This window comes from Heptranchias perlo, chromosome 32 (assembly GCF_035084215.1).
Source record: "Heptranchias perlo isolate sHepPer1 chromosome 32, sHepPer1.hap1, whole genome shotgun sequence".
Lineage (NCBI taxonomy): Eukaryota > Metazoa > Chordata > Chondrichthyes > Hexanchiformes > Hexanchidae > Heptranchias > Heptranchias perlo.
This window is the reverse complement of record NC_090356.1, coordinates 2,876,052-2,892,059: the sequence shown is the minus strand read 5'-3', so window position 1 is coordinate 2,892,059 and position 16,008 is coordinate 2,876,052. Positions and strand designations below refer to the sequence as shown.

The window sequence follows — 16,008 nt, the reverse complement described above, 5'->3', positions numbered from 1 at the left end:
TGTACCTTCCCCACGTTACATGGAGTTTTTGCTTAGCCTGAATGTTTCAGGGGGAAGGCATACACTGTTCTCCAAGTACACTCGGGGAGTTAGTTAGGATGCACCAAATGCCCTCCAATCACTCCGACTGTGTGGGGGTCGAGTCAGACACCCATGCTGATCCCCCAATGCAGCTAACTATGGAAGAGACTGAATCTGACAACATGCACCCAGACCGCAATACAAGACTGTATGGAGATTACCCGATACAATCAGGGAGTTTGACTACAAAACAAACCACAACAATGCAGATTAAATGATGTGAGGAACCGCAATCAAATTATAGGAGTTAAGGGGCTATCCATAAATGTCATCATTTTCAGAAAAGTGCAGAGTATCTGGGGAGGGAACTACTTAATGTTCAATGCACAATTTTTCATATCTGTAGCTAACAATGATAAATTCTTGTAGTTTTGGCCGTATGTTTTAGGCAAGAGATAGCATAGAAAAGGTGAAAGGTGCTTATTATTATATGCACTCCCTCTTACTGTTAACTGATTTTATGCTGCATATGTTTATATATTAAACACCTAATCAAGGTGTTTAAAATGATAAAAGGATTTCATAGAGTAGATAGAGAGAAACTATTTCTTTTGGTGGGGAAATCCAGACCAAGGGGAATAATCTTAAAATTAGAGCTTGGCCGTTGAGGAGTGAAATCAAGAAGCATTTTTTCGCACAAAGGGTATTGAAAATCCGGCAGCTTCTCCCCCGAAAGGCTGTTGAGGCTGGGGGTCAATTGAAATTTTCAAGAATTTTGTTAGGCCAGAGTATCAAGGGATATGGAGCAAAACAAGTAAATGGAGTTAAGATACAGATCAGCCATGATCTAATTGAATGACAGGGCAGGATAGAGGAAGAAAGATTTGCATTTATATAGCGCCTTTCATGACCTCAGGACGTCCCAAAGCAGTTTACAACCATTTAAATACTTTTGAAGTGTAGTCACTGATGTAATGTAGGAAATGCAGCAGCCAATTTGTGCACAGCAAGATCCCACAAACAGCAATGAGATAAATGACCAGATGATCTGTTTTAGTGATGTTGGTTGAGGGATAAATATTGGCCCCAGGACACTGCAGAGAACTCCCCCCCATCTTCTTAAAAATAGCACCATGGGATCTTTTATGTCCACCTGAGAGGGCAGACCGGGCCTCGGTTTAACTTCTCATCTGAGAGATGGTACCTCCGACAGTGCAGCACTCCCTCAGGACAGCATTGGAGAGTCAGGCTGGATTATGAGCACAAATCCCTGGACTCAGAGGTGAGAGTGCGACCCATTGACACCAAAGGGACAGCTCCTATTATACCTAATATTTCTTTACGTGCAGCTTTTTGGGGACGAACCCCAGAGTCTGTGTATTAAGCAACTCCTGTCCTAACATCATTGAGAGATTACCAGAAATATCAGAGAACAAAATTAAAGGGGAACCCCATTGCCGGACAGGAATCTACAGACCCGAGGAGTGAGAGAGCAACAGACACAAAACACACAGGGTCCTGAGGCAAACGCTGCTCCCCAGTTAGAGTGTAAGGGGGGGTGGGAGGGGTGTGAAGCGGGGTGGTCTCTGCCTCGGTATGAAGGGGTTTCCCCCCACCTCGGATTGGAGGAGGGGGTTCATGCTCACCCCCCGGGGCTTTCACATTCTGGGGATTCCCCCCAGTGCGTCAGCCCCGGCCGCCCCCTCCCGTCTCATAGACACCAGCTAAACACAGGAGCGGCCTCACAGTCTGTTGGGGAGCACAGTACGGGGAGGATGGAGTTCAGATCTCTGCTGATGCTGCTGGTTCTGCTGGGAGCGGCGTCCTCAGGCAAGGACTGTCCTGCAGGTAGGGAGCGAGTCTCTGCTGGAGAATAATTCAGGCTGCGACCAACTGGTGTCGATCTTTCCTTTGACTTACGAAGTTCTTTGCTGCGCTCTCGGTGTGTTTCACTGTTCCTGGGAGGTTTATTTTCTGATTCTGGCTCTACCCCGGGATCTTCATTCATTGGTTTAATTATGGGCCCCTGGAAAAAAGCCACTGACCAAAAGCGGAACCAAAATCTAAATGCAGATTAATGAAATCCTGGGTAATTTGTCCAAGACCGATATCTAGAAATAATTCTAAGTATAGCTCTCTTCATCTGTCCCTTTCTTCCTCTTTTCTTTCTCCGTCTCAGTCGCTCTCTCACTGTTTCAGTCACTCTCTTACTGAGGCAGTGAGGGAGAGAGAGACTGAGACGGTGAGAGAGGGAGAGAGACGGGGGTCACTCTCACTGTTTCAGTCACTCTCTTACTGTCCCGGTCTCTCTCTCTTTCACTCACTATCAGTCACTCTCACTGTTTCAGTCACTCTCTTACTGTCCCGGTCTCTCTCTCTTTCACTCACTATCAGTCACTCTCACTGTTTCAGTCCCTCTCTCACTGTCTCGGTCTCCCTATCTCTCTCTCACTGTCTGAATCTCTCTCCTTCTCTCACCATCTCAGTCTCTCTCTCCCTCACTGCCTCAGTCTCTCTCACTGTCCCGGTCTCTCTCCATCTCTCACCATTTCAGTCTCTCTCCCTCACCATCTCAGTCTCTCCCTCACTGCCTCAGTCTCTCTCCCTCTCTCACCATCTCAGTCTCTCTCCCTCACCATCTCAGTCTCTCTCTCTCACTGTCCCCGTCTCTCTCCCTCTCTCACCGTCTCAGTCTCTCTCTCCCTCACTGCCTCAGTCTCTCTCTCTCACTGTCCCTGTCTCTCTCCCTCTCTCACCATCTCAGTCTCTCTCTCTCCCTCACTGCCTCAGTCTCTCTCTCTCACTGTCCCTGTCTCTCTCCCTCTCTCACCATCTTAGTCTCTATTTCTAACTCTCCCTCACTATCTCAATCTATTTTCAACACATTGATTTTGAAATCTGCAGATACTAAAATGTCAGAAGGGATATAATTCAACATTAATGTAAAGCTCCCTTTCTGAAATAATGTGCAGACTGGTTAGAGTGGATTGGTGCACTGACTGTCTAACCTTTGAGACTTTCCCTCAAATTCAGTCCAGAGAGACAGAAAGTTTAAACTTTTCATTGATAATTTAAAAAAACATAATTTTTACAATGGAAAGAAGGGAATTAGTAAAGATTCAATCACTGACCAATTGCAGTGATGTTATTTACTAGTGAATTGCACAGTTTGGGTCTGTGGTCCCTTTTCTTTTAAAATGTTTCTTATTTCTCCGCTTTCACCTTCCTCCCAAGCTCCCTGGGCTGGTCTCACAGAGACTCTGTGAACATGACGAGTGAGACCAGGGGAGAGAAACACCCATTTATACAATTTAGCTGAAACTCTTGCTGTTGTGAAATATTCCTGTTTGCAGGGGATGGGTCTTGCAAGACTCTGCTCCTTAATCACGATCAGTACGTCCATGGTCACAAAATGATTCGAATTATTGAAAATAACTAAAGTTAGATTCTTTACAAACTGCCCCGTGAGGCTAACAGTCCCAGGGACTGAACCAGCTCAGTGTGTACAGGGCTGCCCATCACTCCAGGGATTGGTACCCCCTCCCTGGGGTCACTGCTCCCTCATTAATAGTCACCAGCCCGCTCTACCACTTTGCCCAAGTGGCCATTGTTCAGGTGTGAGTCTGGACAGTGAGTGTCAGCCGGCTATTCGACCATGTAGGGCACCACAACCCAACGCCTCCCTGTCCCTCAGCTTGATGTCCTCAAACAAACATGTACAACAGGCACCAACCAATAGGGGGTGGGTCTCCTGGCTGGCTTTTGCCCCCCTCCCACCTCAGAATTGCTGGGGGCCAATTGTCACCCTCCCCCTCCCCCCATGACAGCCCCTGTCTGCCACCAGCTAACTCTGCACACCCTGAAGCTGGGATCTCCCTGGTGTATGTGGCTCAGTACCATTTACCCAATGAGCCTTCGGGGGGAAGGCCCTGGAACTTTTTCCTGAGATGCTGTTTCTTGGCGGTTCCAGGAAGTAAAACCTACTCAAAAACTCCCCAAATTCTCCATAAATAATCAGTGCAGTTGGCAGGGCAGGGCAGGGTGCAGTCGGGTCGGTGGGGGGGGAAATCTCTGTGTTCCTTCCCCTCATCACTACCCCTCCTGCAGTCATGAGCAAGACCCACAGGCTGTTCCTGGGCCCCTTCCACTGTTACACTATACCTGGCCAGTAGGGGGTACCTACCAGTGGCCCAGCATTGGCAGTCTGGTATTCCCCCGAGCCATTCACCTTCACTTGGCAGCAGTGTGCACTGGCTCAGTTATCCATGCCAGGAAGGTGCCAGGTTCAATCACTGGCCTTGTCCTGAGTTAGCTGATCTTAGCCAGCACTGCCATTATCCTCAGTATCCTGGGGTTCACCACCTAAAACCCACAAAAGTAGTTTACAGCAGGGGTCTCTGACTGATTTTTGCTCCTCTCTTTAGCCTGGGGACAATGTGAGTCAGTTATAGTGTCCCTACTGCAGTCTGACCTGGGATCAGCTAGCTCAGCGTGGATCAAGAATAGAACCTGGGACCACCCTGGTCTGGGTAGCCCGGTTCAGAATAGGATCACATTCAACCATTGAAATCAAGAACCAAATCCCAAGCAGCCCGATGCCCCTGGGGGAGGTTGGGGGGGGGGGGGCGGTGAGGGAGGTGAGGGAATGAGGGGTGAGGGGCGCAGTTGTGAAGAGGCTATCTTGAACCTTGTTTGATATCAATACTCTGCTGGGCTACTCCCCTCAGAGGTGAGAAGATGAATCATTACCCAGACTGATGGGCAGTAACATACAGATTAAGATTACTAACTGGGAATTTTCAGGGTTAGAAATAACATTATGATTCAGATGTGACAAGAGGTGATTTTAAAATTGTGTCAATCTGACTCTTAAAAAATTTTTAATAAAAATTTCAAGTTGGTTGATGTCTGATTGAGGGATCAAAGCGTTTAATTCAAAGAAAGAATTTGAATTTACTACCACAGGACGTCCCAAAGCGCTTTACAGCCAATGAAGTACTTTTGAAGCATCGTCACTGTTGTAATGTAGGAAACACGGCAGCAAATTTGTGCACAGCAAGATCCCACAAACAGCAATGTGATAATGACTGGATAATCTGTTTTTGTGATGTTGATTGAGAGATAACTATCAGCCAGGACATCAGGGAGAACTCCCCTGCTTTTCTTCAAAATAGTACCATGGGATCTTTTACATCCACCTGAGAGGGCAGACGGGCCTCAGTTTAACGTCTCATCGGAAAGACGGCACCTTCGACAGTGCAGCACTCCCTCAGTACCGCACCGGGAGTGTCAGCCTAGATTATGTGCTCAAGTCCCTGGAGCGAGGCTTGAACCCACAATCTTCAGACTCAGAGGGGAGAGGGCTGCCCACTGAGCCACAGCTGACTGTGGTGCTGGGATCTGAGGAGGTTCTTCTCCCCTCCCTCTCCTGAAGGTGCCGACGCTGGCTAGGGTACAGTTTCCACAGACGCTAGGCATCCTCTGGTATCTCACCCAAGTGGCTCATTCTTCATGTGTGAGCCTAGACAATGAACATTGGCAGGCTATTGGACCGTGAGGGCATCACAACGAAGCCAATCTTGTCCTCACCTGTTCTCTGTACATAGCCCTCCCAGGAGGGGGATGCTGGATAGTAATAGGGAGCTGGCTTTCATTTCACTTTTGACTTGATTTTAAACTTACTTTGCATTTTCAGCCTCTTGCCCGGCCTGTGCCCTTCACTCATTGTGAGGGCAGCCTGGGCAGACAGCCGTGAAAGACACCCAGCTTGACTTACGGTGGGTGAGCGACACATTGGGCACCTGTTTGGGGCATTTCCCCATCCCTCCCCTGCCCGACAGAGTGAAGGAGATCATGTGGGGAATGTTGTGGGAGTATATTGGGGGGTGAGGAATTATTTTGCCTCCCCAACGATTGGCCCTATTCCGTGAGGGGTGAGAGAGAGAGGGAGGCAGAGGAAGCAAGTGGCCTGGGTTAGACTGGGCTACATCGACCCACACTGACTCAGCTCAGTGGAAGTTGAGAGTGAGTTGGGACTATCGGGTGTTTTCCTTCCCACCCATTGGATAATTCCTTCCTTATCCTTTTAACAGATTCGAAAAGCTAGAGACAGTAATATGCCTGAGAATTCACTTTGTTTATTATTGTTTCAAAATATTCATCTTAAAACCCCCTACAGAACAGTACACATCAGCCTTGTGCCTAAAACTTACGTGTGAAGGGTTTTTAGTGGGAATTTGTGAGCATTGCTTATCCCAGCCTGTTCACACTACCCAGTCTTGAAGGTCGGCAAAAGTTTCTATTGAGTGAAATGTATCTCTTTTTATACCATTTTCTTTCATTGTCTGGCTTTCTGCAGATTCAACTGTATTAGGTGTTTTATGACCCTTAGATCATTGAACAGTTTGGTAGACAATGATGGGGAACCCTATATCCTGTTCCACTCTACCGTCACTTCCTATCTTTGCTCTTCCTGAACAATACAACAATAATAGGAAGAGTAACACAGACATAGAGTAAGAGAGAGAAACAGAAAGTGGAGTGTAACAGAGATATGATGTGGAGATGCCGGTGATGGACTGGGGTGGACAAATGTAAGGAATCTTACAACACCAGGTTATAGTCCAACAATTTGATTTTAAAATAAAATTGTTGGACTATAATCTGGTGTTGTAAGATTCCTTACATTTGTAACAGAGATAGAGAGAGAGAGAGAAAGGAAAGCAGAACAAGCCTATGACGTCATGACCCCGTTCAATCTCTACAGTAAAAGGAACTCTTATACTGCAGTAATTTCCTTCTCTTACACTCCCCCCTGATGAAAAGCCTGTTCTTAACCTAACAGCCCTTTTAGCTCCATATTATATCATTATTGCCAACTAGCTAATTTATCTAATAATCTATAAATACCTATCCTTACAGTACAATGTCTTTGGCCCTGAAATTCATCCTCTCCAATGCTATCGGTGTCATTGTGATCAAAAGGTAGAATTTACGAGCATACAGTTCAAATCAATTCTGTCCACATCAGCTGGTCTGTGTTAAAGTAATGTAAAGACATGTCTATATTCTTACACTGCCCACCCCTGTTTGAGGGGGATTCGACCCCAATTATCAGACGTGGAAGGGCAGTGCCTCAGAATACAACCTTAGTTTGTATTAAGCTGCCCCTGATCACTACCTGGTGATTCCTGCTGCAAAGTGCCTGTAGGAACATCGGGCAAGGACAGGATCGGACTCATAGAATGATACACACAGGAGGCCATTCGGCCCATCGTGCCTATGCCGGCTCTTTGAAAGAGCGATCCAATTAGTCCCACTCCCCCTACTCTTTCCCTGTAGCCCTGCAAATCTCGACAGTGATGCCCCTCATGCTCACTGACACATACTGAGATGAAGAATGGGTGAGGTACTGGAGGGTGGGCACTGCCTGGGGATGTGTCTTCAGGGGAGGAGTGGGGAGAAACTGCGCTGGTTGTACAATATCAATGAGTAATTGTCTTTCTTGTTAACAGGCTCATTTCTGCATAATAATGAATGCAAATCCTGTCCGGAAAAATCTTACACTGACAGCCGGAACACGCGATCCTCCTGCAACAGGTGTCGGCAATGTCAGGGAGGTATGTCACTCCTCTCACTCCAACAAATATCAGCAGTGACCCAGAGCAGTCTCGCTGGAGGACTTAGTATCAGATCTTGATTCTTATGGCGAGGGGGGAAGAAAGAGGAGAGGGGGGAAGAAAAAAGGGAGGCAGCGAGTGAATCTCAGGCTGTTCTGGCTCCAGAGGTTTGGGGACCTTCTGCAGGAGTCCCCCAATCCCAGACACTCAGGAGAGGGGGGCCCTTCAAACAAATTCAGAAATCCCTTGTAAATTGGTGGGGTGTCCAGGGGGACACAGTTACATTTGGAGTGTCCACTTACCTCATTCATCAATCTTACTGAGATACTACCTCACTCCTGGGCTTTAATGAGGTGAATGCAAGTATAGTATCTCTCTTACTCTCTCCCTGTGTCTCTGTTGTGCTTTCCTTTCTCTGTCTCTCTCTCTCTCTCTATCTCTGTTACACTCCACTTTCTGTTTCTCTCTCTTACTCTATGTCTGTGTTACTCTTGCTATTATTGTTACTCTATTGCTTTCTCCCTCTGTTTCTCTCTCCCTTTCTCTGTGTGCTTTTCTGTTTCCCTCCCTCTCTTTGTTCCCTCCCTCCCTCTCTCCACTTTTTAAAATGTGTTCATGGGATGTGGGCGTCGCTGGCCAGGCCGGCATTTATTGCCCATCCCTAATTGCCCTTGAGAAGGTGGTGGTGAGCCGCCTTCTTGAACCGCTGCAGTCCGTGTGGTGAAGGTTCTCCCACAGTGCTGTTAGGAAGGGAGTTCCAGGATTTTGACCCAGCGATGATGAAGGAACGGTGATATATTTCCAAGTCGGGATGGTGTGTGACTTGGAGGGGAACGTGCAGGTGGTGTTGTTCCCATGTGCCTGCTGCTCTTGTCCTTCTAGGTGGTAGAGGTCGTGGGTTTGGGAGGTGCTGTCGAAGAAGCCTTGGCGAGTTGCTGCAGTGCATCCTGTGGATGGTACACACTGCAGCCACAGTGCGCTAGTGGTGAAGGGAGTGAATGTTTAGGGTGGTGGATGGGGTGCCAATAAAGCGGGCTGCTTTATCTTGGATGGTATCGAGCTTCTTGAGTGTTGTTGGAGCTGCACTCATCCAGGCAAGTGGAGAGTATTCCATCACACTCCTGACTTGTGCCTTGTAGATGGTGGAAAGGCTTTGGGGAGTCAGGAGGTGAGTCACTCGCTGCAGAATACCCAGCCTCTGACCTGCTCTTGTAGCCACAGTATTTATATGGCTGGTCCAGTTAAGTTTCTGGTCAATGGTGACCCCCAGGATGTTGATGGTGGGGGATTCGGCGAATCTCTTTCTCTGTTTCTCAGTATCCAGTGCCATCCCTCACACAGTGTCAGTGATATTTGCTTTTCTGTTTTGAAAGGAAAGTTTTTGATCCTGAAGCAATGCACAGCGATTTCTAACACCAAGTGTGGATGTGACAAGGGCTTTTTCTGCACAAACAAGGACTGTCAATCCTGCGCAGCTCATAAAGTGTGCGGGAAAGGACAGGAAGTGCTACAAAAAGGTAAGAGGATTCTGAAGAGCCCAGTTTTTGAAATGTCTGTTTTATTCCTGTTTACTAATTACCTGTAAATGGTCAGGATATAATCTCAGTATTGCCCAGTCAGGAACGGAGTGGGGGGGGGGGGGGGGGAAGAAAAAAGGGAGGCAGCAAGTGAATCTCAGGCAGGTCTGGCTCCAGAGGTTCGGGGACCTCATAAGGGAGTTGCTCTGTTAGTCCCCCAATCCCAGACACTGGACTCCACAGAGAATAGGGAGAGTAACCCCAGGAATGCTTATCCTCACATGGGGACACACACAGACATACACACACTGACATACACACACAGACACACACTGACAGGCGCACAGACACACACACACATTGATAGTGATCAGGAGCTCTGACTGGTTATCCTGCCTCCCTAACCCAGCGATGCTGAGCCTGATTGTAGCCCCTACAGCTGTTCCAGGCCGGATCCGACCAGGCAATGAAGCTGGGATCCACCTGGACGGTGTGGCTGAGCACCACACTGGGTGATGCATGACCCACTGGACCACTAGGGGAGCCACTGAGTTGATTTTAGCAGATTATTGGCCTGGCTCTGGTTTGAGGTCAGATCCCAAGCTGTGGGGGGGCAAGCGCAGTGTCACTGCTGGACAAACATCACCCCTGCCCCCTGCCCCCTGCCCCCTGAACTCGTGAGACAGAAGGGGCCCAACAGACATGCAGCATTGCTGCTGACATCACAACTCGCTGAGTGGCCTCTCAGGCCAGCTGGCAGCGATGTGGGTGAGAAATGTAGAAATGTTCCATATCAAAGGTGGGCTGGCTGGGCTTGAGTGGGTAACATGATCGAGAAGAGCAGGAATAACAAATCTCTTGTCTTTCTTTTCTCCCTCTCAGGTGACTCCTACAGGAATACAGTGTGCAGAGACTGCAGGAATGGGAACTATTCCGGCACACAGGGTGGAGTCTGTAAACCCTGGACAGAGTGAGTCCTCAATCTGAGCTGTGTCCGAGAGGGTGTGGGAGGAGGACAGCATCCTGGATTTGGGGGGGGAGGGGAAACGAATTCCAGAGCTTGGGGCCGAGGCAGCTGAAGGCACGGCCGCCAATGGTGGAGCGATGGAAATCGGGGATGCGCAAGAGGCCAGAATTGGAGGAGCGCAGAGATCCCGGAGGTTGTAGGGCTGGAGGAGGTTTCAGAGATAGGCCCGGTGCCCATAGCACTTATCCCAGCAACAGTCAGCACATTTAGTGAAGTGGAGGGGGGGTGAAATTCGGGGGTTCATGTTTAAAACAAAGAGAAGCTGGTTAATTTCAGAGGAGTTGAAACAGAGAAACCTGGCAATATGATGATGTCATTATGTTTCTCAGGTGTCACCTCTGTTTACTAAGCCAGTGACATGTTTTATTTTACTGCACGGAATGCCCCTTTAAGAGCATGTCCATGGATAGCTTTGCTGCACGGAATGCCCCTTTAAGAGGGTGTCCATGGATAGCTGTACCACATGGCAATGCCCCTTTAAGAGGGTGTCCATGGATAGCTGTACCACATGGCAATGCCCCTTTAAGAGGGTGTCCATGGATAGCTGTACCACATGGCAATGTCCCTTTAAGAGGGTGTCCATGGATAGCTGTACCACATGGCAATGTCCCTTTAAGAGGGTGTCCATGGCTGGAGCTACTCATTTGCAAACTGAAAGGCCAGAGCATGGGCTGCTAATGGAAACTTAAAGGCTCCGCTCGAAACCACACGCAGCTACTGTGATCTCTCTAAACCCTCCCACCCTCAACCCAATGAGCAGCTTAAAAAAACACTTAAAAGCAGACGAGCTAACGGTTTCCTCTGTATGCAGAGCGCTGCTCACTCATGATACTGTAACTGTACAGACAGGAAACACGTATAATAAAATGAAAATATAATCAGATTTGGTCTCGAGCTGGGCAATGATGTAAAACCAATTCAACCACTTCATACAAGATTCATCCCACGGATCAGACCAGTCATTTCACAAATTTCCACAGACATGTCAACTATAAAAAGCTGAATGAACACAGTCTGTGTGTGTGTGTGTGTGTGTGTATCTGTGTGTGGAATACATATTGAATTCAGTTTAAAAAATCTGGAAATTAAAAATCTGGTCTCAGTAAAAGTGACCCTGAGGCTGTCAGATTGTAAAAACCTGCCGTCCTTACCCGGTCTGGGCCTATATGTGACTCCAGTCCCAAACCAACGTGGTTGACTCTTAACTGCCCTTTGAAGTGGCTCAGTAAGTCACTCAGTTGTACTAGCTGTACCTTGCCAGCGATGTCCACATCCTGAGAAAGAATAATGAAAAATATATATGTGTGTGTGTATAAATGGGGCAGGGGAGAGGGTAAAGGCAGTATGTTCTCTTTACCATAAGTGACGGTGTAGGTTTAATCTGAGCTGCGGACTCAGGCCTGATACTTAAACTCACCAACTTCAAACCCTCCCGAATTCCTGCGCTACTGAACCTTCAGTCTGTTGAAAATGTAGTTGTTTGTAAAAATATACCAGAGTGATTCGAGGGGACTTGGGTAGGATTTTTCCAGACCAAACCAAGCTACTTCAAAAGACCTATTTTTCAAAAAGAATTTCACAGTAAGGTTCAAATAGAAACATGATTTACTTCGATTAACATAACAATTCAAATAAAGCAAACAGTGTCTGGTGCGGAGGTAACCTGCTAGAAGATAAATATCCTGTCCCACTAAACCTCACTCCAGTCATCACAACCTCCGTGGCGCAGAGTGCGGAGATACTGGAGTGTAGACAGGGGAGATCAGAGAGCAGTGCAAACACAATCCACGCCCGCAGAAAAGTGCCCGCGATCTCCCCCACCCCCGTGTGCCCCGCGATCTCTCCCCTGACCTCCTTCATTTCTGCTTTTTGTGTTTATCATTCCAGCTGTTTGGCAAAAGGTCTCCAGGTGGCGAGGAATGGTTCCAGGACAGAGGACGTGATGTGCGGTCTTCCGCTGATAACCCCAACGGCTCCAACTAGCTCCAGACCCTCAAACATACCCTCAAAAGAGCCGGACACTACGGACTCTGGAGGTAGTTAATGTGCACCATTCGTAGCATTAACTCTTAATGCCCTTCCTATTGTACTTTGAATAACTCTCTTATGACCTTTTCAAAGAGCCGACACAGGTGCGATGGGCCGAATGGCCTCCTTCTGTGCTGTAAAATTCTATGGTTCTATTCTATTCTAACCCAGAGATAGAAAATGAAAATCCCCAAATAATAAACAGACAATGCTGGAAATACAGAGTGTGGTCAGTCAGTCCCTGAAGGAGAGAGACTGGATAATATATGTGATGCTCCATTAAAACTGATGCAGTCGGGCTGAACAAAGAGCTTTTTAGCACAAACCAAAACTAGGAGGGGATGGGAGAGCAGTGAGTGTAGATCTGGTACCTCCTGCCCCCACACACCCTGCACATCTTCCAATAATCACGATGTTGGTGAGTGGAGAGGGACTTTCACATCAGTAACACCGAGAGGATCAGCTGTGATACGGCAGCAAAACATATACCCCAAACCTCCCTCCGCTCCCTCTCCCCGGGATTTCTACTTTTACCAGGTGTTTTTATCAAACTCCAGAGCTTGCAATTTGTAACGACAAAAAGCCCCAACAAATCCCAACTGAACAATCTCTAAAAAGTGTACACAAGCAAGAGAGAGCCAGTCATTTGCTACTGGTTTTTTTCTGACCTTGAGATAACCTATGGCGAGGATCCAAGCAATAAATACACACCGAAGTTACAACACGGAAACTGGCCATTCGGCCCATCCAGCCCGTGCCGGCATTTACCCTCCACACGAGCAGATAGTCCCAATCACATTTACCCACCCTGTTCCCCTATCCCTTCAATCCCTCTTCCTTCATCCACCTCTCCAATCACATCTCGAATGTTGACATAGTTTCTGCCTCAATCACTATCCTGGGCGTGAATTCCACGGCCTCACCACTCTCACAAGAAGTTTCTCCTGCCCTCTGTTCTAAATCTCTGACATTTAATCTTGTATCTCTGGCCCTTCATTCTTGACAGAGGTTGTGGGTTTGGGAGGTGCTGTTGAAGAAGCCTTGGTGAGTTACTGCAGTGCATCCTGGACACACTCCCTCCACTGGTGGTAGAGGGAGCGCATGTTTAAAGTGGTGGATGGGCTTCCGATCAAGCGGACTCACCAACTTTCCAACAGGCACTTCTGGGTAGTGATCAGGAGCAGGAACACAGACTGATTTCCCCAGCCGCTTGTCCAAGGATACAGGGCCCAATTGAAACACCTCATCTGACATCAACTCTGCACAGACTGGGGAAATGAGACCTTCCTGCTCAGTAACTGACTGCCTTAACCAGCTCAGCGATGGGGGGAGTTAATAATTGATTCAATAAAGTGAGTATTGACACCACTGTGTCAGCCAATGAGTTGGAGGCAGGGTGGGGCGGGACTTACAGCAAACAGAGTCCATTTAAACAGAGTGGAGGATAGTTACATAATACAAATTTTGTGCGTAAAATGAATCCCAGTTACTTACAGCAGTGCCGTCTCCAGGTGTGATTGATGGGGGAATTACCCAATCATCTCCATTCTGGCCAGGATTTGTGTTGTCACTAAATGCAGCCTTGATTTAATAGATCAATGTCCACTTATCCTTTATGGCTGTTTTCAACTTGCTACAGAAAAAAAGAGTTTGTGGTGATTACACCAAAATAATTGTTACATCACCGATAGAGAAATGGATAGGATCACCCAGTTACATCACACCGGGACTTATATCTGCATCCTTTTTGATTTTTCCCTGTTTAGGCGAAAAGAAGAACGAGGGGATTGCTGGGATTATTGCCGTGATATTACTGCCCTGTGTCTTCATAACGTTCGGTTTGTACATGGCTGTTCTGAGCAGAAACAAACAGAAACAGCTCCCGCTGGATATGGTGAATCACGGTAAGTGCCGTGTCTCACCTTCACCCCATCAACAACATCAAGACTATAAGAACAGGAAAAGAGCATATCCCTTGTCACAGATCAAGTGCCATATCCACCTTCTCCCCGTATTCCCCAACCCCACCTACCCACCATCTCCCCCAACCCCACCTACCCATCTTCTCCCCATATCACCCATCTCACCTACCCATCTTCTCCCTGTATTCCCCAAACCCACCTACCCACCTTCTCCCCATATCCCCCAACCCCACCTACCCATCTTCTCCCTGTATTCCCCAAACCCACCTACCCACCTTCTCACCATATCCCCCAACCCCACCTACCCATCTTCTCCCCATATCCCCCAACCCCACCTACCCATCTGCTCACCATATCCCCCATTTCACCTCCCCATCTTCTCCCTGTATTCCCCAAACCCACCTACCCACCTTCTCACCATGTCCCCCAACCCCACTTACCCACCTTCTCACCGTATCCCCCAACCCCACTTACCCACCTTCTCACCATATCCCCCAACCCCACTTCTCACCGTATCCCCCAACCCCACTTACCCACCTTCTCCCTATATCTCCCAACCTCATCTATCTGTCAGACAAAACTGAGCCACATAAGGAGGTATTAGGATAGGTGACCAAAAACTTGGACAAAGAGGTAGGTTTTAAGAAGTATCGTAAAGGAGGAGAGAGAGGTAGAGAGGTGGAGAGGTTTAGGGAGGGAATTCCAGAGCTTAGGGCCTAGGCAGCTGAAGGCATGGCCGCCAATAGTCGAACGATTAAAATCGGGGATTCGCAAGAGACCAGAATTGCCTAAACTGCCTGAGAGAAATTTTGGAAAGAACCTTTTACTTAAAAAATATAGAGCAGATTGGACGCAGCAAAGTGGAATCACTTGAATTACAACATCCCCTAATGCTTTGCCGCTTTTGGCTTTCAGAGGATCTTCCGGTTCCGCTGGTGACCGCAGGGGACGATCGTTGCAGCTGTCACTGTCCCGAGGAGGAGCAGGGAGACTGGCAGCTCCGGCAAGAGACCGTCCCCAAACCTCCAGAGTGATCCCCAATGTCCTGTGGCCGGACCGGAGGCTGAACTGATCAGGGGGGCGTTGTGCAATGGTGGAAGGAAATACGAGATGAACAACTTTCAGTGCGATACCTTGTTAATAACTGTCAATAAAACTTTCCAGAAAGGGGTGGAATTGTTTAAACAACCCCTTTTGCGGTTTACATATAAATCGGAAGCATTGTGGGACAATCTCTCCACAGATTAGAACGTGGTCATGTTAGGAGTCAGAGACAATGGTTCCCTTTTTTGCTTCAATTTCTGTCAATCTCTGAGACTATGACATTCAATATTTATTCTATTTAAGACCAGGACCCCACAGCTTTCTCTTTGTGGCTGAGTTAAGAGAGTCTAGTAGCCGTGTCTGGTACACCAGGACAGTCCTGCATTCAAATAATTGGCAAAAGAACCACGAGGGAAGATGAGGAGAAGTTTTTTTTAAATGCAGCGAGTCGCTGCCTGAAAGGGCGGTGGAAGCAGATTCAATAATAACTTTCAAAAGGGAATTGAATAAATATGTGAAAAGGAAAAATTTACAGGGCTAAGGGGAAAGATCAGGGGAGTGAAACTAATTGGATAGCTCTTTCAAAGAGCAGGCACAGGCACGATGGGCCGAATGGCCTCCATCTGTGCTGTATCATTTTATGATTCAATTCCTAGACTGTGCTGAGATGGGTGGAGGTAGATCTGTTAAAAGTAGACTCAGTGTCCCTTGGCTGGCGGGGAGGGCGGAGGGGTTGGGGAGGGGTTGGGGAGGGAGGCGTTGGAGGATAGAGTTAGGTGGGGGAGGGGTGAGGACGGGGTAATCAGCCGAGGCTCCTGTTCCTGATTGTT

The 16,008-nt window shown here is 47.8% G+C and overlaps 1 protein-coding gene across 1 annotated transcript; it reads left to right on the top strand.

Moving 5' to 3' along the window:
- Positions 1-1,784: 1,784 nt before the first annotated feature.
- LOC137300807 (tumor necrosis factor receptor superfamily member 9-like) lies at positions 1,785-15,892 on the top strand. The gene is made up of 7 exons (XM_067970065.1): positions 1,785-1,869; positions 7,536-7,640; positions 9,014-9,157; positions 10,040-10,127; positions 12,072-12,220; positions 13,979-14,116; positions 15,050-15,892. Exons 1-7 carry the CDS (start codon positions 1,797-1,799, stop codon positions 15,166-15,168), a joined length of 816 nt encoding a protein of 271 aa, XP_067826166.1. The 5' UTR covers positions 1,785-1,796; the 3' UTR covers positions 15,169-15,892.
- The last annotated feature ends 116 nt before the right edge of the window (positions 15,893-16,008 follow it).

Coding starts and splice junctions, on each gene's coding strand:
- LOC137300807 (XM_067970065.1), top strand. CDS start 1,797: ATGGAGTTCAGATCTCTGCTGATGCTGCTGGTTCTGCTGGGAGCGGCG. Junction 12,221..13,978: donor GGACACTACGGACTCTGGAG/GTAGTTAATGTG, acceptor TTCCCTGTTTAG/GCGAAAAGAAGAACGAGGGG. Junction 14,117..15,049: donor GCTGGATATGGTGAATCACG/GTAAGTGCCGTG, acceptor TTTGGCTTTCAG/AGGATCTTCCGGTTCCGCTG.